This window comes from Phyllopteryx taeniolatus, chromosome 8 (genome assembly GCF_024500385.1).
Source record: "Phyllopteryx taeniolatus isolate TA_2022b chromosome 8, UOR_Ptae_1.2, whole genome shotgun sequence".
Lineage (NCBI taxonomy): Eukaryota > Metazoa > Chordata > Actinopteri > Syngnathiformes > Syngnathidae > Phyllopteryx > Phyllopteryx taeniolatus.
The window spans coordinates 4277326-4305014 of NC_084509.1; the positions used below are offsets into that span (position 1 = coordinate 4277326).

The following is a 27689-nucleotide window of genomic DNA, read 5'->3' on the forward strand; positions in this document are numbered from 1 at the left end:
TTACATGACATATTGCAGTCATATCAGAGCTTATAATTGGCCCAAAGCTAAGGTAGGGAGAAGTAAGAGAGTGTTTGTTTTATTGGTGCATTATGCAGTATGTATGACCCCATATGTAGGTACTATGTCGTATTTTTTATTTTTTAAATGATACAACATACAGTAATGTGGAAATTATTTCATGGACCCTCAAGCTACGGCTCTAGACCCATTTGGGAAGTGCCGATATAAAGAACAAGATGTAATTTGACTTATGTTATGCTTTATTCCCCACGAGAGCAACCACCAGAGCAGAGTTGACCATTTAGTCAGTTGGAACATGTCGGTGAATCATTTCTCCTCAAAATCTGGCAAATCAAATACTTGGTTTGAGCTGTTTATTGTTGAAGATGAAATGTACTTGTCCTTCAGAATGAGTGACTCAACAATGCAACTTGAAAAATAACTATTTACATCATACTCATAAATCAACCAATCCATATACAGTTCTGAAATGCACGAGCCTTCCGGATATTTGTTATGTTACAAGGCATACCCTAGCATTCTATAATACTGTACATCCCATTAAACTACGGCTCCAAATGCCGCTACAGTCCCTCAGAAGGAATATTTTTAGAACATGTCAAAATACTTGTGCCTGTAAGCCATTTTACATGAAATCAGTAAGAATTATTACGTGAATAGCTGTGTTTGTTCCATCCATTTGCAATGCAGTATTCGCTGATCGGCAGAAAACAAAATGGGGAAATATATGAAAATAAATGCACCTGGAAGGAAAGAGCAGCACTATTTTCCCTCTTGTCCTTCAATTCCTCGATTGACCACAAGGGAGCGACATCTTTCCATCTGGCCAAGGGGAACTGGAGCGAGCCCCCCCAACCCCGTTTTTTAAGGGGCGGGGATAATATACGGTTTAATTGTGTGCTTTGTTGAACCCAAGCAACAGAGAACCCATGCATGCATTAATTTGTATCTATTATGTTAATATTAGGCTTACATAGCAGAGTTGTTGTCAATCTACTTAATAGGTAGTACACAATTAGGTATTTTGGAGTAAAAGTATCATATATATATATATATATATATATATATATATATGTATATATATATATTTTTTTTTATTTATTTATTTTTTTTATCTCCATTGTTCCATAGGCTATTACAACCATTTTCCTGATGGATGTGTTGCATCCAAAACAATGCTGACTTTTGCTAAAATGTACCAATGTGAAATGAGCTAAGTGGGTTTGAGTCATTTGGGAGCAAACAAGTGGGAAGTGTAACACTGAAATGAAAGCCCCTTTCACACTGACTGTAAAAGACCTTGTCACTTCTCTACATGCACAAAGGCATAAATATTCCACCTTCGGAGCTCGCCTCGCCTGTGTTGTATTGAAAGTAATTTTTGGTGTTCAAAAAGGTTTCTTTTTAGGCACATACAATGGATAAATAAGACTACACACCCATTATCCAATGCTATTTTTTGTGTTATTAAAAATGAGGCGAAGACAAATCATTACAAAACTTTTTCTACCATTAATGTGACCTATGACTACAACTCAATTAAAAAAAAAAAAAAAAAGAGGAAATATTTATGAGAGGGTAAATAAAAATAAACAACTTAGATAATGAGGTGTGGCTGTGTTCAGAAATAACAAATCACATTCAAACTTGAATGGGAGTCAGCACACACCTGCCAACATGTAAAGTGCCCCTGATTAACCCCAAATATTTGTTTTACTTTTTCGCAGAAGCCTGAAGGCTTTGTGCTAACGCTGGCTGGTATTTAGAACTTTTCAGAATTCCCTCCACCTTGACGAAGGCCCCATGCAGTTCCAGCTGAAGAAAAACAGCCCCAAAAGATGATCACAAATAACTTGTCTTGAACGGGTATGGAGACATTTTCTATCCACTGTAAGTTTGCCTGATTGGATGCCTAATTGCTGTGAATGCACACACAATAATGTCAATATTTTGCTTTGCAGAGTTCTGTTCTGTGAAAGGCAAAGGTGTAGAAATGCAGGCTCCTCTGTTCTGGCTCTAATGCTGCTCTTTCGTGGCGTCTCTGCGTGGAAGAGGCTTAACTTGCTCCCCTACTGGACCTGCAAGTTGCTCTCAAGCAAGGCACTTTTTCTTGAAACGCTCCTGATGTGCCGCTCGTCATGTTGAGGTCGCTCTAGAGCAGGGGTGGGCAAAGTATGGCTCGTGGGACACATACAACTCACTGTTCTTTAGTCCAACCCACTGAGCATTTACATGATCAAGAGTCTAGTAATATTTGTTCCATTAATATAGCTGTCCCCCCCCCGGAAATAAATTGGTTAATTAAAATGTCTTAATTCATTATTTAAAGTCCTTTCAATGCATTTAATTGTAAATTAAATAAACAAATTTGGTAAAAGTAAAAAAAAATATATATATATATATATATATTTTACATGTGCATTTTTTTGTCATTGATGGTGTAGTGGTGCACTCGCCTGACTTTGGTGCGGGCAGCGTGGGTTCAGTTCCCACTCAGTGACAGTGTGAATGTGAGTGTGAATGGTTGTCCGTGTCTATATGTGCCCTGTGACTGACTGGTGACCAGTTCAGGGTGTAGTCTGCCTTTCGCCCGAAGTCAGCTGGGATAGGCTCCAGCGCCCTGCGACCCTAACCAGGATAAGCGGTGTTGACGATGGATGGATGTGCATTTTTTTAAATTCAAAAATTAGTTCATCGATGACAATTGATTTAATTATGTTGCAACTTTTCCCATCAGGGTTCGCCGCAGTGAGTCACTCACATGATTTGTTTAGCACAGGTTTTACACTGGATGATCTTCCTGACACAACCCCTGCAATTTTTAAGTAGACTTGGGACTAGCAGTGGCTGGGTATTGGGGCACTGACTGGGAATCGCCATCTGTGTCACTACACTACCACTAATTAATTATTAATAATAGAATTTTGCAATGAGCATGAATTATTATTTTATTATTAAAATAAACTGTTTTGCTTTAGATAATTTTACATTCACATTTTTCCTCCTCTGGCCCATTTGCCCACCACACACTGAGCGACGCTGACAAACGCGACTGAGCTGTCGCGCAGTTTGCATGGTTCTGCAGCTAGTGTTCATAAGTGGTCGACCATCAGATGAAGGCAGTTGCAATGTCGCAGATGTAACGGCCAAAAAAAATTAATATCACCTGTCAAAAAATATCACAAGAGCTTTCACTACAAAATTCCATTTCCAGGTACGACGCAAGATCCAGACGGGCGCCGCAATACCAATTCAGTATATACAGTAGTAGATATACATATATAGTTTTACTATAATACGATAATTTTGTACCTGTGGCTACAAAGCGAAGTGTGGAGAGTCTTAAACTTTTAATGTTGCTCTGGAGCACAAATGTTTGCCCACCCCTGCTTTAGACATATTGTACTTAACAGGCTGCGCCACGTGTCAGGACTGGTGCTAAACAGGCCACGTGGACTAAGGTAAACTAGAAGCATCAAAGAGAGACTGAACAGGTTCGCACCCGAATGAGCCTCGCGGAACCCGGCAGGACGGCTCAGACAGACCATGTCATGCAACGCGGGGTCTGTTCCAGTCTGAGGCAGGCCACAGTAGGTCCATGATAGCGGTATGGCAAGTCTGTAGGAGAACTTGACCTCTTGCTGGTCCTACAAGCAAGATCTAGGAGCGGTAGTCCTTCTTATTGTACGGCCTGTTGCCCAGAATGTGGTCGATTTCAGACACAACGTGAGAGGTCATCTTAGGAAGGACCTGGACGTGAGAAACATGACACCAAGAAGATGTGAGAAATGTACAGAAATAAAGTTTGATTCAAATGAGGCTTGTAAAATGTGGAGTTGACAAAATGTAGTCAGTGAAGTGAATTTAGAGATATGTTTCTAAATACATAATACATGTTTGAAGATAATTGCATGGACTGAGAACTATGTAATACTTTTTCACCATTTCAGTTTTCAGTTAATTTTTGGGTTTGGCTAAAATGGTGCAGTGTGACACACTTTGGATTCTAGCGTAAGTCACCCCTCCCCCACTATTTAAGAACTTGAGTGCCTTTGTTTGCATCAGCCGTTATCCAGCGTAATTGCAATGTTCAGTTAGCTAACTAGCTATGCCAACAGTCCGAAACTGCATTTTCCCTTCAAGTCCAGTGGCCGCTTTAGAGCACCTCATTATTGGCCATGAGTGCATGCACGTCACGGAGAGAAGGCGGAAGGGTGAGAGAAAGGAAAGTCAGCTGTGACAGTCAACGTGCTGAGAGTGGCTTCGGGCTTGCGCGGCCACTTTAGAGCGCCTCATTGTCGCAGCGTGGAAAAGCCCTGCGACGACTCATTGGGATATATCCCAGTCATGTTGTGGTCAATGTGCAAAAATGTGTGCATGTTCTCACCTGTATGGCCCCGAGGTTCTCTGTGAGCTGCTCGGGGTTGGATGTTCCCAACAGGACTGAACTCACGCCTTCATTCCTTAAACACCATGCTGCAGACAGAGGACGAGGTGGAAGCGTGAGATGCTGCAGCATCCATTGTTGCTTACCACTGGGTGTCACACTTTTAATTTTATTGTCTTGAAGTTACAGTAGATTTTTTTTTCCCAATAGAATTACCTCCACCAATCATCTGCATGTTTTTTTCATAATTGTCTGAGTGCAATTATCTGGTTTAGATGTGTTTTTTTTTTTTTTTAGAATATAGATCAAATATTAGAACATTGAGGGAGGTCTGCACTCTCTTAACCTTGAAAAAAAAAAGTGCAGCGGTGCCTTGGCGTAAGAATTGTATTTGTTCCGTGACCATGGTCGTAACTCAAAACACATATTTCAAATCATCTTTCCCCATTTAAATGAATTGAAATGCCATTAATCTGCTGAAGCCCCTGATAAAACACCAATAAATAATAATGAAAATATCACTGTACAGTACTGTGCAGTACTAATAGCATATAGTAATACCATAATCAAATTGAAGGGAAACATTTAAACAGTTTAGGCATTATGACTAATTCATTGTGCTGTTCCTTCTGGTGTGTGCATCTTGACCACCAGGAGGCACTATAATATATACGATCAGATACAAACTATGACTATCAACTGCTCCGTGAGCTGTGGTAATATTCGTCATTTTTTGCAGAGAATAAAGAATGTATGCCTGTGAGTATTGTTATACTGTCTGTCTACATGTATAGCTGCACTGTTTGTGTTCAAGTATGCATTGCTTATAGGGTAATGATGTCCCGATCCAACTTTTAAATTTCCGATCCAATATCCATATTGCAGCCTTGAATTTTGGCAGATACCGATGTCGGTCCGATCTGATATCAGCAATAATCATACATACTTTAAAAAGTAAAAGGCTTGATGAAGTGATATTACTCAAACAGAGAACAATTGTCAGCAACAGTAGGGATGAGAAAAACGGACCCATTTATTATTAACCAATGGGTTACATAAAGTAACTTTAAACACAGGAATGTACTACATTTGAATAAAATAAATAAAAATGATATTGGGACATACTGATAATAATGTCAATAAAACCAATAAGAAAAATACATATTTAAATTGCAGCATAACCACTGCTTAACTTAAACATAAGCATATTCTCCATTTGCATAGATTAAATAAGAAATAAATGAGAAAACCATGAAAAATAATCGCAACAAATTATAAATTCAAATTCTACTTTTAAAGTGCAAAATAACAAAGTTTTACTTATTTTTTACTGTTAGTATATGGTGGGAACGCCATTTGCTTTCTGTGCAGCAATACACTTTTGAAATAACTGGGGTTGAGTTTTATTGACAATCACTGTTCCTGCAGTGCACGTCTTGATCTCCGAGCGACAGTGTGGTGCACGCAATGAGATACACAGTTGCAGTCACAAAGAAAGTAGAAGAAGTCACAATCGAATATTGTTATTATAACTCCTTTTTCAAAGTTTGAAGAATCCATCCATCCATTTTCTGTGCCGCTTCTCCTCACAAGGGTCGCGGGCGTGCTGGAGCCTATCCCAGCTATCATCGGGCAGGAGGCTGGGTACACCCTGAACTGGTTGCCAGCCAATCGCAGGGCACATACAAACAAACAACCATTCGCACTCACATTCACACCTACGGGCAATTTAGAGTCTCCACTTAAAGCATGTTTTTGGGATGTGGGAGGAAACCGGAGTGCCCGGAGAAAACCCACGCAGGCACGGGGAGAACACGCAAACTCCACACAGGCGGGGCCGGGGATTGAACCACGGTCCTCAGAACTGTGAGGCTGACGCTCTAACCAGTCGTTCACCGTGAATATATGTATAATATTACTGGTATCTTGCCTGTTTGTAAGTGCTTATACTGCATTTGTGTACAAATGTTAGTTATTTTGATAGATAAAAGTGCCGTGAGTTCAGTGGTCATTATCGTTAGCTCGTCAACGGTGTTTTCCATTTATTGTGTGTTAGCTTTGAGCTAGCAATTTTTGTGAACAAAAACGAAGAAAGAAACGAAGCCTGTGATGTATTTGAATTTTCAATAGTTGTAACTCTTTTGTTATGTATGTTTAGTTTTACAGTGAACGTCAACTGGAGTGTCAATAAACTGCCAATGCACCAACACGCTCGTTCGTAAAGTCATAGAAAATGGAGCACACTCTGCCTTTCGGAAAACTGCACCTTCAGAGCACAGTGACAGCGTCAGATTTAATTTCCCAGCAATTTAGTAACCTTTTGTTCTGATCACCTGGGCACTGCACGCCTTCTGGGCGCTGCTGGATAAAAGTGCTGGAGCGCCGCATGGAATGGACTGCTTGAATAAGAGTGGTATAATCTGATATTTTAGATCAGGTCTGATTGGGTCCGATACTCGTTTTTTTTTTGCAGACATCGGACTGATTTTCAATATCAAAGATCAGATCGGGACATCCCTAGTAATAATACTAGTTTCCTTAGCCTGTCTATGGTGTTTTTGCATTGTGTGTTAGCATTACGCTGTTGGACTTTAATATAAGGCAAAAAAAGAATTGTTTACAATATAAAAAACTGCTGCTTGATGAAAAGTGTTAAATTCACTGCCACCATCTAGCACATGAATCTTAAATCTCGCAAGTAAATCATCCGAGCATAATTTCTGATATGGGCCATTTGGCCGGAATCCTCCGTTGACAGTAGGCCAAGGGGGCACAACTGATGTCCCGCACACTGGGCGCCATTTAGACCAGGACTGCTTCTGAGTCAGGTCACTATCTACAGGAGTGTATTTGACAACACATACTGTATGCATGTGGCTTTTCTTGTTTACTTGGCGCCTTTAGTACAGTAAAGGTGGAAATCACGAGTGCAGGAGACCGACGGAAGTCTCACTCACCCACAGCCAGTTGAGGTAGCGTGCATCCCAGCTTCTCTGCAATGTGGTTGAGCTCTTTCAGCTTGGCTTGCTGCTTCCGTCCATCTTCGCTCACTATTTTCTCTTTCAGCCACTGATATGACTAGTGCAGCAAAAGACAGAGAGCGAGAAAAGGCAAAGACAGGGTTTAAATGTGAACTCACATCCTTGTTCTTGTGTGTATATTTTAACAAGCGTGGGATAAAAAAACAACAACAACAAAAATGCTACAATTATGTTAATGCTCTGTTAAATTTTGGGGATTAATCCATCCACCCATTTTCTATAACACTTGTTCCCATTAGGGTTGGACGCTGAGCCAGAGTCTATCCCAGCTGACTTTGGGCACGAGGTAGGGTACATCCTGGACTGGTCCCCAGCCAGCGGCAGGTCACATATAGACAAATAACCATTCACACTAACATTCACAGCTTTAGACAATTTAAAGCAGGGATATCCAAATGTTCTCCACGGAGGGCCACATACTATACGTACATGCAAGGAGCAGGAAGCCCACTTCATCTTGTGTTTGTGAAACATGCTAACATCAATCCAATACGATGAAGATAAACATATACTAAACAGTTACATTTATTGGGGGGGGGAAAAAACTCATCAACTGAAGCTCTGTTTTATCGGTGACAAAGCAAAGAGTTACGGTATTAGTATTAATATGATATCTTAAAAACATTCAAAATGTAATTAAATATTTTATTTTAAATAAATGTGAGATATTGTATCTTGTAATGTTTAACTATTCCTTTTTTTTTTTCCTTTTTGGAATAAAAAGAATAGCCAATATTTCTAAAAATGCTGAATAAGAAGTTTTTCTAACATTTTTGTATTTTAGTTTAAAAAAAACAACTAACATTTTCATTAAAATTTCATTCGTTTTTAATGTAATCTAAAAAGTGTGTACTTGTTAGATTAAAGTTTTTTTTTACAGTTTTGTTTTTGTAATTAAAAAATATTTGATATATTGCAACATTTTCATTTTCCCTCCTAACCTTCTGCTGCAGGGCCAAGTTTAATATTTATTATTACAATAAGCATCGGGCCGCAAATGGCCCCTGCGACAGACTTTGGACACTCCTGATGTCGAGGAATTTAGTGTCAAATGAATCTAACATTTTGGAATGTGGGGGAAAGCCGAAGTAGTGAAGAAAACCCATGCAAGCGCGGCAAGAACATGCAAATTCCAGCGTGGAGGGTCAGAGTCAAGATTCAAACCCAGGACCACTTGACTGTGAGGCAGACCCAATAAACACTACCTGAAAGCACTGCCTCACAATAACACACAAGACACATACATGTAATTAGTGTGCATACCTTCATGGAAGCCCTGGAAGATTCAGGAATGCCGTTCTCATATTTCCCTGTAATGATGCCGCACGCCAGCGGTGACCAAGTCATCGCTCCAACTCCTGCAGTCGAGGAGGCAACAAACATGACAATTTATGTCAACAGAAGGATTGTTGGAAGTAGCAAATATGACAGGATGACAGCAAAGAATGCTTGCCTATCTTGTGATAGAGTTCAGGCAGTTGCACTTCCACTTTCTCCCTCTGGAAGAGATGGTACTCCGCCTGCTCACACACCGGAGGGATCAGATTAAACTGTCTTGCCACCGAGTACGCCTCCTGCAAGAACAAAGATGGACCAAGAATTGGGACGCCAGATGGATTCATTAGTCTGCTTCTTTGTCACTATAGAAGATAAGGAAGGGGGAAATAACTAAAGGAGGACAGACCCTGATGGGGCAGACTTCAAGAGAAGGGCGATGGATGAGAGAGGGCTAATCAAATGGTGGCAATCAGGCACTAATTCAAATGTTAACTAAAGTCAATAAGTCAATATTCAAAAACTTATTTGGTCAAGGCTGGATATTTTTGAATTGTCATGAATTACATAATCTTTTGTTTTATATATATATATATGTAGTATTTCCCCCCCATGCTTACCATGATCTCCATGGCCGTCCACCGAGACGTTCCCCAGTACATTGCCATTCCTTGGTTGATCACATAGGTCATGGCCCGGACAATCTCTGTCGAACACACATAAACACGCAAATCATCAGTTACAGTAGATGCAATGAGGGTGGGATAATATTTTAAAATGAGTCTGTGAGTGTGTTTTAAATTTGTAATAAAGTTTGATTATATTCATCACTGATGACTTAAACATACTTCCAAAATATTGTTTTCACTGATGGCTTTTGGAATACCCCCCACCCCCAACACGCCCCCCCCCCCCCCCCCCCCCCCCCCCACCCCTGAGTGTTGAGAGTAATTTTTGTGTGCGTGTGTGTGTGTTTTAAAAATTATTAATCACTGAAGGATTTTAAAATATGTCCATCAATTCCTTTTATTGCTATGAAAAAAGTTTTTCATTTGCATGTATTTTCTTTGCTGTATGTTTCATACACACTATAGGCTGTTGGCTGGAGATAAATCTCATTTTGGTCTTGCATAAATAGTACTGAAATTTAGTAATGTGTCTACAAATGAATCGCCTCTAAAAAAAAAAAAGAAATAAGTCAACAACAACTAAATACAGACGGGATAGCACACACACGCACGTCTGCATTTTTGAATGTAGTTTTCTGACAACTCATTACTGATCCCAATCCACCAACCCAACAAGCTCACGTACTGACGCTTATGTTTAAGCCTACCGCAGGTCTAGTGATGCAATTAGCTTCAAACAGTGCTGACAGCAGGAGCCAACAAAATCTCAGACTTGGGACTGTCATTAGGGCCATTCATCATCACCCCAGCCTGACTCTAATTACACCGCAATCTCCCTCAGTGATAGCATCACACTTATTTTACTCGTTCTGGGCAAAGCAATGTCACACGAAGGTTAGGGAACAGATAGGATGGAAGCACAAAGACTAAGACAAGGAGAACTTTAGAAAATGGACTAAAGGTTTAATTCTACAAAAGAAATCGAGGGAAATTCAACTTGTACTGTGCTGTATATTTTGTGTTTCACACCACACGGTGAACCAAATGAAATACATTGCAGGCATGGAAGGAGGGATGTCAGCATGAAAGAAGTACGAACCTGTGACCCTCTTGGCTTCAAAGCCCAGAAATTTACAGATAAGCTACTGCCGCCCCGCACAGGACCCAGAACTCAATGCCATCAAACAACTGTGAATTTAAACAAAGATTTTTATCCTTCACCCCAAAATATTGCAGTAAGACTTCGCAGATGAGTAGAAGCTGTTATTACTACTTTCTTCAGGTGTAAAAACCAGATGTCTCAATACTTTTGTCTACATAGCATAATATCAGACAACAGGACATACTGTAAGTAAACAACTGTGTGCTGAAATACACAGGATAGAGCGCAGAGGCAAGGGACCAGAAAACTGACAGTGTTAGATGTAAATGTGCAGTCAAACCATCCGATCCAGTAGATAGTGCTCTTTTTCTTCCTTTCCAAATATGCTCAATAACTTATGAATAGCACAAAAGAGGCAATTTATTTGAAACATGAAGTGTGGGGAAAAAAAGACTTCTCTTAATATGTTTGTCTGTTTTGAGAGGCGCGGCACGGTGGCCGACTGGTTAGAGCGTCAGCCTCACAGTTCTGAGGTGCGGGGTTCAATCCCCGTCCCCGCCTGTGTGGAGTTTGCATGTTCTCCCCGTGCCTGCGTGGGTTTTCTCCGGGCACTCCGGTTCCCTCCCACATCCCAAAAACATGCATTAATTGGAGACTCTAAATTGCCCGTAGGCATGACTGTGAGTGCGAATGGTTGTTAGTTTCTATGTGCCCTGCGATTGGCTGGCAACCAGTTCAGGGTGTACCCCGCCTCCTGCCCGATGACAGCTGGGATAGGCTCCAGCACGCCCGCGACCCTAGTGAGGAGAAGCGGCTCAGAAAATGGATGGATGGATGGATGTTTTGAGAGGCACTATTGTGATCTGAACGGAATTTTTTATTTTTTTTTTAAATGATTATTCCTGTGGTTTAAATTTCATCCATCCATCCATTTTCAACTTATCCTGGTTAGGGTCGCAGGACGCTGGAGCCTATCCCAGCTGACTTCGGGCGAAAGGCGGACTACACCCTGAACTGGTCGCCAGTCAGTCGCAGGGCACATATAGACACGGACAACCATTCGCACTCACATTCACACCGTCACTGAGTGGGAACTGAACCCACGCTGCCTGCACCAAAGTCAAGCGCGAGTGTACCGCTACACCATCAGTGACTTGGTTTAAATTTTACATGCCAATTAGATTTTTTTATTTTTGTTATCATTTTATTTGTCGTAATAAGATTTAATTAACCTGAAACACGGAGCCTGATACATACTGTATCAGAGTATTAAGTCCTACATACTCAGTATTTACATTCAATCTGGCGATGCAGGCGCTACTACAGAGAAATTAATGCTAATCACCGCACTATAAACGTTATACCCACTCATTTGCCATGACTAACTGCAGTCATTGTCCACATAACATCCAGTCGCTGGAAAAGCGTGTGTGTGTGTGTGTGTGTGTGTGTGTGTGTGTGTGTGTGTGTGTTGGAGGTGTGCAAGGCACACTGCGCATTTGAGACTTAATCACAATATCATGTGAGAAGGTTGAGCAGCGGCATGCCAATACACCAAATAAGTATTCATAACAATCTACCACCAGCTGCCTGGATCCGTGTGTCATATGACTCTGACAATTTTGTCCCACCAGAAAATGGCAGTTAAACTTAAACGGTCTGGCCAAGTTGTAATATTATTCCATATATTAACATGTCTGTCAATGGCTACATCCCTACATATCAAGAGAATACTACAAAAAAAAGAAACAACCACTGCGATTGTTACTTTTACAGTAATCCCGGTTAGCCACCCCCGCAATAGGTGAAATCTGCAAAGTAGTGCCGCATTTTTCAATTCTTTGATTTTTCAAACATATTTTAAAGCTGTAGGAACCTCCCAAGATTCTTATTAATCTTCTCCATGCTCCTATTAACCTCTACCATACTTTTACAGTCTAAACACTTTCTATACTTTTACACTTTCTATATACCTTTTGAAGTGTTACACTTACAGTAATACATGTCTGTGAATGTCTGTTTGTCTAGATGTGGCCTGCGATTTGCGTGTGACCAGTCCAGGGTGTACACTGCTCCTAGCCCAAAGTTAGCTAGCTAACTATAAATGCAACTTGTCTAAACTCAGTTTTGGATCATTCTTAAGGCAGTTTTGAGTGTAAATGCACAGGAAATTTACATGGCCAAGATGGATAAGTGTTATTGTGTGGACATAATAAAGTGATTGTGGTTTAATGGGTGTGTCCAACTGTTGCTACCCCACCTTCCATAGGAGTGTTGCTGTCAGGGCGGTTGGCAAAAACAACATCAACATACTCCAATTGCATCCTTTGTAGAGACCCTTTCAGACCTGAGGGGAACACGTGTCAGCGTTAATTTATACAACAAAATGTACTTACTTATTTCATTATTAGAAGTCGAACACGTGGTATTTTGTTTAAGCCATACCTTCGATAATGTGCTTTCTAGACAGGCCTCGCTCTGTCTCTGCTCTGATGGCACACACAAAATAACGTTTTTATTTTACAGTAGTAGATTATGGTCAATCCAGCTATAGCAGCACAAAGAACAGGCATAAATTATGTTATACATTAGCAAATTATTAAACATTTTACAACATTCAAAATACATTCTTACAAACAAAAAAAAACATTGTGGCACTGCAGATTCACAAGAAATACCTAATTGATGATTTTGAAGTAGCAGAGGAAGAAGAAACTAAAACATGGCTAGGACATGATTTCAATAAAATAAATATAAAACATATTATCCATCCATCCAGCCATCCATTTTCTGAGCCGTTTCTCCTCACTAGGGTCGCGGGCGTGCTGGAGCCTAACCCAGCTATCATCGGGCAGGAGGCGGGGTACACCCTGAAATGGTTGCCAGCCAAACGCAGGGCATAAAACATATTCATTGATTTTAAAATTTTAATTAAAATAGATGTTTAGTGGATATTTAGGTATGACCTAAATATCCTAATCTAATAACCTAACCTAATAACCTAAATTGATTAAATACTAGTTAGTTTTTTTATATAATTATTATGTGTAAATATACTATTAGCATACAATAACTTGCTTTATCTACTACAGTACTCCCATCACGCAATTGACAAATGGTCATCTGAAGTCGAATTGTCTGTTTTCCAACTGTTGGGTAGAACAAAAATGACATTTTTCAAATTTAAATAAAAAAAAAAATATATCCATCCATCCATTTTCAACACCGCTTATCCTAGTTAGGGTCGCGGGACGCTGGAGCCTATCCCAGCTGACTTCGGGCGAAAGGCGGACTACACCCTGAACTGGTCGCCAGTCAGTCGCAGGGCACATATAGACACGGACAACCATTCGCACTCACATTCACACCGTCACTGAGTGGGAACTGAACCCATGCTGCCTACACCAAAGTCAGGCGAGTGTACCACTACACCATCAGTGACAAAAAATATATATATTATGTTTTTTTTTTTTTTGTTAGTCTGTAAGTACAGTTTATCCTAAATAGGAGAAGCAAACATTTCTTAACTGTGGGCAAATGAAGAAGAGAAGAAGTTAAAAGTAAACATAAGTAAACAAATTATCACCACAATGTGACATGAAGTTATGCAAAATGAAAAAATATATATATTAATAAGAGAGTTATGTATCTGTTTATAGAAAAACTATATCAGAGTAGAAGGAATATGAGACTTTCTAACACCTCACTTACTTTCCTCCCCAATAAAGTTTGGTTGTGATGACCAAGCTGGATCTCCTACAAAATAGCAAAACAGAAAATGAAAACAACAATGAAAGATGGTCGTTATAGTGATTTTAAGCTGAGTAGTAAATTACCTTCAGGATCAATGCAGCATCTTTCTGTTTCTCTCTATGTAACTTATCGTTTTAGTGTTCAAATGAAATATTTTGATGTCTACACTAATTGTTTATGTATAGTCGCAGTGGCATTCTCGTCATTAATATGACATTCACAGGCTGTTTGTTGTTGTTTTGTTTCTCTTTGAATAGTTTTTAATGTTGGCATGATGGACTGAACTTGTATACAAAAGTATTGTCATTTACCTCCAGCACTTCTTCTTGATAATGGTTCCAAGAATCACTTCAGCCCTGCAAAGCAAAACAAATATGATCAAAATTACATTTTGATTACTAAAAAATGGTGAAGCACAAAGACATTCAAAGAATTTACTTTTATGGGCAACATACAAAAAAATAAGTATTAGCTTTTGTTTTTATATAATGGGTATTTCAAACAATCGTTTTGTATCATTTTTTTTCAGAGAGCAAAACCTGGACAATTTTAAAAACATAAAAAACAAAAGAGGCGGCACGGTGGACGACTGGTTAGAGCGTCAGCCTCACAGTTCTGAGAACCGGGGTTCAATCCCCGGCCCCGCCTGTGTGGAGTTTGCATGTTCTCCCCGTGCCTGTGTGGGTTTTCTCCGGGCACTCCGGTTTCCTCCCACATCCCCAAAACATGCATGAATTGGAGACTAAATTGCCCGTAGGTGTGTATGTGAGTGCGAATGGTTGTTTGTTTGTATGTTCCCTGCGATTGGCTGGCAACCAGTTCAGGGTGTACCCCGCCTCCTGCCCGATGACAGCTGGTATAGGCTCCAGCACGCCCGCGACCCTAGTGAGGAGAAGCGGCTCAGAAAATGGATGGATGGATGGAAAAAACAAAAGAATAACTAATTTTTCACTACTACAAGAATAAAGACAGCACATGCCATGTCAATGACAGATGCTCTTCTTATTATTTAGTGTCCCAATGACATGTATTGGAATGTTTTACTATTATTTATTTTTGTTTAATAAGAGCAAAGTCTGATAATAAAAAAAAAAACTCCTTTCCAGTTGACAGTATTCAGGAGTAATAAAACGAGCAACTTCATATGTGAAGGGAAGTGCACATTAAAACCTTAGAGACTCGAACAACACACACCTGCCGCCTGCGTAGACTTCGGCTGTGTCGAACAGGTTGACCCCGCTCTCGTAGGCAATGGTCATCAGCTGCTCTGCAACCTGGCATCACAAATTTAACCTTGAGTACTAAAAGCATGCACTCATAGTAAGTAAAAAGAAGCAGCTTGAATGTCAGTTTTTTAATTAATATGATCCATTAACACATTTACTGCTATTGACTGCTTTAGAGGTCAAATATCCATGTTAACTGGGAGGGCTGACACTGTACCCAAATTGGTCTTTACACCAAGGAAGAAGGTGCCCTTTCATATATGAGTGTATCAGAAATACTGCATGTATTACTATTATTAACCTGTGAGTAAATTAAACAGCATGCAATATACACCCAAATAATAAAAAAAATATCCCTGCATGTGCTTAAGTAGAGATGCAGTGATAATTGTATTTTATTTGGTGAGTTGAACATTATGATCACAACAAGTAACAGAGGAAGGCTTCAACCAAAGATTTAAATGTAGATTAGTGGTGGCAGTATTAGAAAATATTGTTATTACTTCAAATGGATCAACCCTAAAATTCAATGGCTTCCCATTAAATATGTTCATGACAGAGGATGAAAAGAGTCCATAAAAACGGGTGCTAAAAAATGATCTTAACAAGTTATTATTGCAGCCAAACTGCTCTCATGAGTGGTTGGAGCTACACAAGCGCAACTTGAAAAATCAATTTTAGAGAGCCAATGATGAAATACTCTGTGTGATGTCATCTCACCACAACCTCAACTCTCCCTGGCACTTTAATCTCCTCTTCAAAAGCTTCAATGAAACCCAGTTAACAGGAGAACAGGAAATAGCAATACTGTTCTGTATACTGTGTACATCTGCTTCTTCAGGGGGGAAAACACAGCAGATCTCTTTGTTCTCCAGACCAGATCAATAAAAACAAAAAAAGAATTTTAGTGGTGCATAAACATAACTTGTCCAGAAGAGCAGCATAAAACTGAATTCATCAACAAACAATTTTGGCCCCACAAAACCTCAGAAAGATCAGCTTTAATACTGTACCCCCCATTACTATTGCTATCAGTCCACTATCTCTAGTGTATGTTGGGCAATGGGCTGAGAAATAAATGGAAGCATAGATGGTACATTAACCACATTTCAAAAAGCCTTGCAGGTCTCCTTCAGTAATTCCCATGAACTTTTCAATTTTGAATATTTGCTGAATATTAAAACTATAATCATACATACTAGTATCTTAAGATGTACAGTACTATGGTGACAAGGTCTGAATGTACATTTAGGAGATAAAGTGTCTTTCCACTGAACACAGGAACATGAACAACCCGCAGCACACATTTACACAGCACATACCAGTAAGATAAAGTGCAAAGTGTGTCAGAAAGGTTCCAGGACTGGTGTCACAAAATATATTTTCAAACCCAAATGAATGCGTGAGAAGACACGAGAGGTGTTGCAAAACAACTCGTTGCTGTTTTACCAAGACGATATGTCTGCTCACAATGCCGTGAGCATCTGACACTTCCTGTCCCAAAAGGACATCACCATGCTGGGGCAACCTCCCTATTCCCCAGATCTGGCTCAGTGTGAGCTCTTATTTCTTTTTCCCAAGGTCAAAGAGGTCTTCAAGGGGACTGCTTTGAAGACATGGGTGACATCAAGATGGCCGTGATGACTGAGCTGCGGAGGATCCCAGAAGATTCCTTCCAGGAGTGCATGAAGAGGTGTCAGACAAGGCTGACAAAATGTGTTCGACTCCAGAGGGATTACTTCGAAGGGGTCAACTTGTAATCTATAGTTTGGTTTTTAATTTTTTCAAAGCTATTTAGATAAGCCATGTGTTTAGACAAGCCTTTCGGTTGGAGAACTCTCCATAATGGATTACAGAAAGACTCATGCACCTGCTGACCAAGTGCTTAGCTATAAACAGAGAAACAAATGATCTTTAATTAAAGGCCAACAGTAAAGTCCACCATGTTGAGCCAATGATCATCTGTGAACTGTCATCACTGATCATCGAAATGTCTGATTGTCAGCAGGTTTAACAAGGCTTGTGTGTATGTCCCTCCTTAAACCTGATCAGACTTGAGCCAAAGTGTCGATCGGTCAATGTGAACATAAATGTGGAACCAAAGAAGGCGGCCTACGAAGCAGGTTGGACACACAATACTAATCAAGACAAATTTGAAAAAAAAATTTCCCCTTTCGGATCAAAGTCAGCAAACATCTGATTCTCGGATGTTTCTGAAAGATTATCCTGACCAATTTTCCTTTGGTGTTGTGGGGGGCATCCAAGCATACCGTTTCTGTTTCCAGGTTGGAACCAAAACTGTGAACGTGACAAAGTGTGACCAGTGACACTGAACTGGAGAATAATGGCTGCGAGGAAGATGTGTGAGTCCGTAGCACTGAGTCTTCAGGGTAAGACAAATTAATAGTTACATAAGTTTACTCTTGTGTGTCACTGCGTGTGAATGTTCGTGAGTGTGTGCATGTGTGCATGCTTGCAGGGATGCCACAACAAGGCAGGCAACCCAGGCAGTCTCCTAGGGCCCCGAGCTGAAGGGTGCCCTGAGTGATGGCTGACATTGACCCATAAGTACAAAACAATGACACTGCTTAAGATACTGTAGAAACAACATGGCAGGAATTCCCCACATAAGGCCCCTTACTAGCTGTTGGTGGCTGGTGGCTAGTAGGGGGGCCCCGGGACGCGGCTGATATTGGTCCATACCATCGACAATATTGTATTTCTGCACAGTTATTATGAGAAAGAAGTCTCCAAAAAGCTGTATTTTCCCCCTCTATAAAGTTCATGTATTGCTCCTTGCACAGCACAGTGTACTAGAGGTTCGCATGTATGCCTTGAAGTTCTGAGGTTTGGAGTTGGAATCACAGGTCTGACCTTTTTGTGTGGAGTTTACATGTTACATGCTAATTCCCACATGGCAAACACATGGGTGTTAAATTAATTGAAGACTCTAAATTACGAATTGTCAGTGTGAATTATTGTTATTTTATTTTTTTTATGTGCTCTGCGATTGTTTGGCGGCAAGTTCGCGGTGGATGGTGGCTCGATGGACGGATGCATCTCATTGCATGGGACAATTGGCCAAGTGTTCATAATGATGTATCAGATAAACTGAACTCATATGATTGGTTGGATACCATCTACCAATTTTTCACAATGTGGTTATAGACAAAGCTAATTTACTCATTCATTGTGTGTAGTACTTATTTACATGGAAAAAAAGCATGAAAGGTAAGAAGAAAATGTATCATACCTCATCTGTTATCTGACCTCCAAACGTCACCCATGTACCTGGAGAGGAAATATAGAGTGACAATTGTATGAATTAGATGTGTAATGTGCGTCCGTTTGTGAGCTGTGTCATGTGGGAGTAAACTAGAAAGCCTGCCATGTTCCCAAGAGAAACAATTTGTCCTGTGATGAATGATCACCACGTTTTAACACTGCCTGTTAGCGCTTTGTAATAGTGATGCATGTGTGTGACAGAGTGTCCTCTATCTTGCATTGTTCATAATGTGTGAACGTGTCAGAATATGTGCTGCTGATTAGTGGATAAACAATGCTGATAGCATACAAAAGGTTAAGCCACCGCAAGCAGCGCAAGAGACAAATTCCTCAGCAAATTCCCTCACTGAATTATTAAAATAGCTCTGTGGTGGGCGAAAACGACTTCCCATCTAAAACTGCTGCAGTGATCGAGGATATTACAGTGCCACAAAACAGCCTGCGACAGGAACACCAATTTGTGTCTGCTACGAACCTTAAAATGCTGCATGGCTTTCGTGTTACTCAGGGGATTGAGGCTGCTTCACAGAGATAAGGACGCTACTGCTGCAACTTCTCAGAGTGGTGACCTGCCACCATCCTATTTTATACACTTTTTCCCTTTTTATTTATTTTTCTTTTCACTTTTTCGAGGCCTTGTGTGCTTTATTAGATTCATACACAAACAGCATACATTGTGATACATTATACAACAAACCTTTAGCTATCAAGCAGACCAAGATCAATTGATTTATTTTTTTCTTCCTGATCCTGGCACGTTTGCACTGCCACTTGTTTTGTGGCAGAATTCATAATGGTCAATAATGACTAAAGGAAGAAAACATGTATTGTCATATGATATTGGATACCTTGAGCATTTTGGGTTAGACATCCTTGTAACATTTTTTTTTTTTTTTTAAATGAAAAGTTATATTTTTCTAACAAAAATAAACCTGGCAGTTGAAGGAGATCTGCATGAAAATTGTGGCTAGGAGAGCGACTTTCTACTTGAATTCTCTCATGTCAGATATTCTTAAAACTAAGGAAGGTACTATATGATTTATCTAATCCTAAAAATAAAAACGTACCGTATAGTCAAAAGCTAATAATGTAAAACATTATTAGAGGGCTGCATAGTGTTGTAGTGGAAAGAATGTCTTCCTCTCAGTTTAGATTCAGGGTTTGTATTTCAGCTCCAGCTTCTCTCTGTGCTTACATGAGTTTTTCTGGGTACTCTAATTTTCTCCCACATTCCACCAACATACATGTTAGGTTTATTGATGACTCTAAATTGTCCATAGGTCTGAATTGTTTGTTATTATGTGCCCTGTGATTAACTGGAAATGTGTATCCCATCTCTCATCCAGTCAGCTGGTGAAGATTCCAGCTCACCTGCAACCCTAATGATGACGACAATATAGAAAATGGATGGCTGGATAGCAATGCAATCTCACCCTGTATTTCTTTTAAATTATTATTACACTCGCACACATAATAATTCTTTTACAGTAAGTGCACAGTTGACTTCTGTTGCTCCACTGTCATCAAGGGATGACAACGTGTAATAAATTGACCACAAGCCTGCTTTATGCCAGCAGAAGCCATTAGTTAAACAGCTCCTCAAAGGTCCGATTAACTGTAGCTTACGGAGGATGACACTTGGATCTGTTGTGGTATTTTTCATCAGATGGGGATTAGTCTTGCTGCTTCCGATATAACTGCAGAGGTGCTTCGCATTACATCAATATCATCATCACTGGCATGGGGGTTGATTTGAGAACTTGTTGAGATTAGTAACCATGGCAACTTCACTGTCTCAGCTATCCACAGCCATTATGTGATTATACAGTGGAGTGTTTTTCCAGTACGTTTCTACTTTTTGCACATTACTGAAATGTGTGTTCTGAACACTTTTCTGCCAGGTGTGTGTGTGTGTCAGCCCTTTAAGCTGTTTCGGGTTCGGTGGAATTGTAATCACTGCTGCGGCTGTCCAGTCGCTGCTTTGTGTCTGAGTGGGAGGCTCAGTGTGGGATGAAAACCCTGCAGCGCTCGAGTGTCACTGCACATACGGGATCAACAGAATCTTTGCTCTTTGATGGAAATTGAATTCGTCTGAGCGTCAAACCTTTCCACTGGTAACTGCCGGTGGATGTACTCAAGGTTGCTATGCAACAATTGTAAACCTGATAACTTTGTGAGGGTTGTTCCTGAAGCTGGGAGGCATTTAAAGTCAAAAGGCAGGTTCAAACTTGATTGGTGGAAGGATTTCTCCAAGGATCTCTGGAGAGGAGACCAAGGGTGCTGTCAAACTATAGGGTAACCACCTCCCCGGTCTCAGTGGGATATCAATTCGAAGACCTGGAGGAGAGTCCTACTGATGTTTGAACCTTATATTCAGGAGGGTCTTGGTCGTGAAAGACTGAACCACCTCTATAGCTCATCGGCATACTGAAAGGTTCATGAGCTATTTGCCCAAGCAGTCAACAGACCTCGTCCCCAGGAGTAGCTGATGTGGGATCTATTGATATCAGATATTTGTTTCCTGATGCAGTTGTATCAGTAACTCAGTTTATATTGCTGGCAGTAATGTTTACAGTGATTGCCCTTTGTTCATCATCTCTGTGGATATAATTGTCAGGAATGGCAGATACAATAGAGGGTCCAGTCAATTAGCTCATCTCTGTTATATGCATGATGTGGTCCTAATTGCTTCTTTGTGTTATGACCTTCAAAATGTGCTCGGGTGGTTTTTCAGCTCAGTGTGAAGCCACGAGGGTAAGAAACTACCTTAAAACCTGAGGCCATGGTTCTACTTTGTAGACCCCAGTAAAGTGAATTGAGAGATTTTCTAAATAAATTAGAATTTTTTTAAGTTAACTGCTGTAAATGTGTAAAGTCTGACAACTCTGTAGTACTGAATTGTGTCGATACATCGTTAAACATTTTCACCATTTCAATTTTCCAGATTTTTTAGGTGTGGCAAAAAGAGTGCCCAGTGACGCACTTAGGTGTCTGGCATGAATTGCCCCTCCCCATTTTATAAGTCACATGCCCAGTCACATGGTTGGGAGATCGGCATGAGTGCGCCGCCCCCCTCTATATAATTTGCAGTTAGAAACCCAATGATGCCTACACCACGAAAATGCATCTTCCCTTGATGCCACAACTTAAAGAACAGCTCAATGTCATTATTTAAATTCCCAACTGTTGTGTATTTGGTGGGTATGCAACTCATTTTATGTGATCCACAGGCTAAATGACGAGGGCCGCTGTGTTAATAAATGGTCCACTTTCCCTGAGGTGTCTTTATTATGCAGACCTACACACTGATACAACACCAAGCGAGGAGGTGACGCAGCGGGGTAGCCCACTGCCTGTCCGTGGCATCAGCTCCGTTCAGCTTCTGGTAGCCTGCTCGCTTGTGAGCTAGCTGGTGGATAGCACTTCTTGGCGTAAAAAGCCTCGCGGTGAACCAGTGGGATATATTCCAGCCACCGGAGGCTTAAATCAGATATATTTTCACAGCTCAAATAGGGATGTGGAAAGGGTGGCTCGTGAAGTGTCTGGACGAAGAGATAGTTGAACCAAAAGGCAAGACATTAACTGGTTAATCTGCATTCTGACTCTTACATTTGGTCACAAGCTTTGTGTGTCTCCAAGGCACACTTAAAGATTTGGTGAGGAGCTCAGTCGTTTGGAAGGGACTTTGTGCTCCTCAATATTGAAAGTTGAAGTGGTCCAGACATCTACTACTTTTACTCATCTCTCTGGTGAAGTGTTTCAACCGATGCACCTCACCAAGTAAAACAAATGGTGGCACAGTGCTCCCCAAGCTGTAATTACACTTTGAGGAGGAGGCCAGGTATAGGGAAGTTCTGTCTTCTTTGCTTAGACGTTTGCTCCTGTGATTAAAACAAGCAGAGGACGTGGCTGATGGATGTTTCCGATCAAATGTAACAATGATTATTTTTATTTTTATTTACAGTTTCATTGTTTCCTAGTCACTGATGGTGTAGTAGTGCACTCGCCTGACTTTGGAGCGGGCAGCGTGGGATCAGTTCCCACTCAGTGACGGTGTGATTGTGACTGTGAATGGTTGTCCGTGTCTATATGTGCCCTGTGACTGACTGGCGACCAGTTCAGGGTGTCGTCCGCCTTTCGCCCGAAGTCAACTGGGATAGGCCCCAGCGCCCCGCGACCCTAACCAGGATAAGCGGTGTTGAAAATGAAATGAAAATGTTTCCTTTCTATTGATGACAGAAGCACCACAGAAAAGACAGAGAGAAACATTTTGTTTTGTTTTTTTTCACATTAAAGTACATCTGGGTATGCAAGTGTGTGTATGTTAGTCTCTCTAATGGTAGCTAGTAAATAGTGCAAAGTCATCAGCATTCTCGCTAACACACAAGCACACAACATCCTTTGGATGCATTTTCAGGTGTCTGTCTACTGCACTGCCTCCTCAGTTTGTATTGACTTCTTCAGAACACTTGAATCACCTTTGACTACTGTGATTTATCTTTCTTTCTCGTCTGATTTTTGGCTGCTGCTTTCCGAGGGCGGCGAGAACAACATAAACAGTATAACCCAGGTTAAAAATAATGTTGAACTTTTTTCCAACGTTGACGAAGCAACTTCACTGCTCAACTCACCTCACCTCATGTCACATCTCTAAAACTTTATGTTAATATAACCTACTGATTATGAGCCTTAATTTCTTACATTGTTTATTATACATTCACAGGACACACCATTAGGTATACAGTGAGCCCTCCAAAGTCAAACGCCATTAGGTGTGTGTTCAAAGGGTAGTAGTTTTACTGTATTTTAGCTTTATTTTGTTTTATTATACTGTGGTTAACTTTTCTTCTTACTTGTATGACTTTTTTTTCTTAATCCATTAATACTATGAGGGGGGAGAAGTTGTGAAATTAGAGCAACCAGCTTGGAATGGATTGTGTTCAATTTAAATTGCATCAAAAATGAAGCTTTATAAATATACTTATTGCTCAGTTGTGATTGGCGCACTCGGTTATTTTGGTTTACTACTTTTGTTGTAGTTGGAAGTTTATAATTAGTTTTCATCATATTGAGAGCTGTTACTAATATATCCCGCTCATAAATCTTAATTAAGAAAAATGGATCAAATTCGATTTTGCAGATGAACCTAGGCTTGTCTTCACGAAAAGGTAGCGTAAAAATTGAAGAATTTGTTCAGGTGAACATCGACAAGCCCAATGAGTGAGACACTCAATTAGATGAACTGAAGTTGCAGTTAACGATTGTCTTCCACAGCACAAGTCCATCCTCCCGCTGCCTTTTTTGCAGTGTTTTCACCCAGGAGAAATATTCTAAGAATTCTAAGAAATCGATGGCACACTTAATTAAAAATAAAGAGCTAGTGTACAAGTCCTGATGGTCCAGATAATGCTGATTATGAACATGTGTGTGTATGTGTGTGGTGGTGTTTGTGCATGGTCCCCAACCAATTAGCAGTGTGTTGACATCACAGTGAAGAGCTAAACCTAAACCTAATTTGCAGTAAAAAAAGAGGTGCGCATAAAGTTCCTACTGATCATACAAATCAATCCATTATGTTAATTACCCATTCCGACTCTCCAAGGTCAATTGTTGAAAATAATAACTTCAATATCATTTAAATTGGGAGTGGTTTAACTCAGATGACGGAAGTTGCTTCCAAATATTTGACAAATGAATTCATTAAATTGTGTTCTGCCGGCCTGCGATTGGCTGACAACAGTTCAGGGTGTACCCCGCCTCCTACCCGAAGATAGCTGGGATAGGCTCCAGCACTCCCGCGACCCTTGTGAGGATAAGCGGCTCAGAAAATGGATGGATGGATGGTGTTCTGCCGGATGAGGAATAAGTTGTTTCATTGTTGAGGAAATTTTAATTGCTCTCAATGACTCACGTTATGCAAATAAACAATAGATTGAAATTCAATGAGTAGTGAGTTACAGAATGACAATGGGAAAAGCTTTCTCTTTAAAAATGTACTATGCCAATATGGAAAGCGATGTGGAAGTTTTGAGTTGTTTGGTTTGCAAATACTGTATCTGTCGTAAGCTCTTGACTTACAAAGATAATAACCTTCAGTTTTGATTGACACAGCCAAAAAGTAGTTAATTCAACAATGTTTTTCATTGTGCTGAGGGAAATTATATTATTATATACGATATCATAGTATATTTTTCTTAAAGCAAAAAAGCAACACATCACCAACATTCTCCAATGTAGCTAACAGAGGTCGGACCAAGTCATTGCTTTGCAAGTCACAAATAAGTCTCAAGTCTTTACCTTCCAGTCCCAAGTCAAGTCCCCAGTCAAGACAGGCAAGTCCAAAGTCGAGACAAGCAAGTCTCTCTTCGCGGAGGAGCAGCGGCTCCACTCTGAACCCCTCCCAGATGACCGAGCTTCTCACCCTATCTCTCAGGGAGAGCCCGGACACCCTGCGGAGGAAACTAATTTTGGCTGCTTGTATCCGGGATCTTGTTCTTTCGGTCACGACCCACAGCTCGTGACCATAGGTGAGGGTAGGAACATAGATCGACCGGTAAATTGAGAGCTTCGCCTTTCTGCTTAACTCCTTCTTCACCACAACAGACCGATACAAAGTCCGGATCACTGCAGACGGTGCACCGATCCGTCTGTCGATCTCCCGTTCCATTCTTCCCCAAGGTACTTGAACTCCTCCACTTGGGGAAGGATCTCATCCCCGACCTGGAGAGGGCACGCCACCCTTTTCCGACTTAGGACCATGGTCTCAGATTTAGAAGTGCTGATTCTCATCCCAGCCGCTTCACACTCGGCTGCGAACCGCTCCAGTGAGAGTTGGAGATCACGGCCTGATGAAGCAGAACATCATCTGCAAAAAGCAGAGATGCAATACTGAGGCCACCAAACCGGACCCCCTCTACGCCTCGGCTGCGCCTATAAATTCTGTCCATAGAAGTTATGAACAGAATCGGTGGCGAAGTGCAGCCTTGGCGGAGACCAACCCTCACTGGAAACGAGTCCAACTGACTGCCGGCAATGCGTACCAAATTCTGACACCGGCCGTACAGGGACCGAACAGCCCGTATCAGGTGGTTCGGTACCCCATAGTCCCGAAGCACCCCCCACAGGACTCCACGTGGGACACGGTCGTACGCCTTCTCGAAGTCCACAAAACACATGTAGACTGGTTGGGCGAACTCCCATCCACCCTCGAGGACCCTCCCGAGGGTGTAGAGCTGGTCCACTGTTCCACGGCCCGGACGCAAACCACATTGCTACTCCTGAATCTTAGCCTTGTACATGTTTTCTACTAATATTCAAGAAACTAAAAATACTGTATATAATCTCCAAGCAATGTAATAATTTGCGTCTTTACTTTTTGGGGCACATTCAGAGTCCTTAGATATAGTATGATGTTACATATTATCAGGCAGTCACTCTTTCAAAATTAGCCACGCACTTGTCATACTGTCACAACAGCATTTTCAAGCATATTGCCTTTTGATAAATGTACATATACCACAGGGTGGTAGCAGGTTTTGGGGATTTTTGTCTAAAATATCAAACTGACTTCAAGGTATCAGGGTTAAAATCGGCATCATACAGCAGAACCTATAAAGTTTAACACCATCCATTCTGTGGCACTGGATGACTTCCAAGTGATTCTAATTAAAATAATAATAATAATGATAAAATACAATAACAAATAATATAAAGTGAGTTAATTCATGGATGAAGTGGCTGGGGAGAGGGAAGTCTGGGCGTCCCTGCTAAAGCTACTGCCCCCGTGACGCGACCTCAGATAAGCGGTAGAAAATGGATGGATGGATGGAGTTAATTAATTCAAGGCTTATCTTGTCACCATTGCAAAACCTTTATTAATTTAACAGGCAATGTTTTAAGTAACAGTTGAAGAGAAATTACTCATTGAATAATGAACAAAATAAAACTGACATAAAATAAAACCACTCATCCTTTGAAGATGCCTAACAGACACATAATGAAGAGGGAACAAGAAGGTAGAGAGCAATGGGGGATTCTGGCCCCACCTCTCCCAAACATTATTTGCTACATGATATGGTTTTCTACTGCATAAAGGCATGATGTGTTACACCTTGGCATTTGGATGAGGATTTTCGCCCCCCCTGCGGAGGCACCCTCTTGTCTGTAGGAGCTCCAGGAGAGATGCACAGTGACACATCAGCTCAGTGTGTGCACGTTTAAAGGGAATGTGAATCTTTATGCCTGCGGCATACTGGAGCTATCTGCTGAGCAAAAACTCAACCAAATTTTTTTATAGAGCGCACTTTAATAACAACCGCAGTTGTAACAATGTTCTGTACGTAAGAAGTCATTCGAGACGGTTTGCACAGCAGGTAGCTGACTGTGAACCTGTCATTTTCTGAGTTTTCGGCCTCACGAGGCCATGAGACGATTATGTAACATATTTGTCTCACCGTATACGCTCCATTTTAGCTATGTACGGAGGGAAGAAATTCAGGTGGCCAATCAAAACGCATCCTCCGTTCCCATGATTTCAAGGTGGCGGCCCCTGGTGAAGTTATGAGTTGATTAATTGGTCGATATGTGGTCAGATGTTGCCTCGTCTTATGTTATGAGTGAAATTGCAGACACTGACGAAATGATTTTACTCCTCATTTTCCTTTTTTTTTTGCCATTTCTTGGAGTGGTTGCTGACACTTATCTGTTTCTGAAAATGGAAGATATTATGTCATATAAGAAGGTATAATCTGAATACATTTTACCCAATTTATCCACTAAAATGTGGTTGATTTTCAATTAAATATATTTGAAGTCCATGCCGGTGTGCTTCCCTTAGACGTGTGTGTGTGTGTGTGTGTGTGTGTGTGTGCATGTGTGTGTGCGTGTTTGTTGGGGGGGGGGGTTCACTCAGGGTACCATTCAAGCTATGACCGTCCTTGCACCTAGTAGTATTAATTGTTATTGTTG

General features: G+C 40.8%; 1 protein-coding gene across 6 annotated transcripts in view; it reads right to left on the reverse strand.

Annotated features, from left to right (window-relative positions):
• kcnab1a (potassium voltage-gated channel subfamily A regulatory beta subunit 1a) overlaps window positions 1-27689 on the reverse strand; it is an 86140-nt gene that overhangs the window by 861 nt on the left and 57590 nt on the right. For 3 of the 6 annotated variants that reach the window (XM_061782250.1, XM_061782249.1, XM_061782251.1), the window contains exons 3-14: window positions 18691-18728; window positions 15406-15485; window positions 14523-14567; window positions 14170-14214; window positions 12904-12947; window positions 12719-12805; window positions 9348-9433; window positions 8906-9026; window positions 8716-8810; window positions 7369-7489; window positions 4412-4500; window positions 246-3774 (exon numbers count right to left, since the gene is read on the reverse strand). In XM_061782250.1, coding sequence (XP_061638234.1) covers window positions 3685-3774; window positions 4412-4500; window positions 7369-7489; window positions 8716-8810; window positions 8906-9026; window positions 9348-9433; window positions 12719-12805; window positions 12904-12947; window positions 14170-14214; window positions 14523-14567; window positions 15406-15485; window positions 18691-18728 — 941 coding nt within the window. In that variant the 3' untranslated portion in view covers window positions 246-3684. Of the gene's footprint in view, window positions 1-245; window positions 3775-4411; window positions 4501-7368; window positions 7490-8715; window positions 8811-8905; window positions 9027-9347; window positions 9434-12718; window positions 12806-12903; window positions 12948-14169; window positions 14215-14522; window positions 14568-15405; window positions 15486-18690; window positions 18729-27689 lie in introns of those variants that run through there. The other 3 variants (XM_061782246.1, XM_061782245.1, XM_061782247.1) reach the window with 1 other exon arrangement.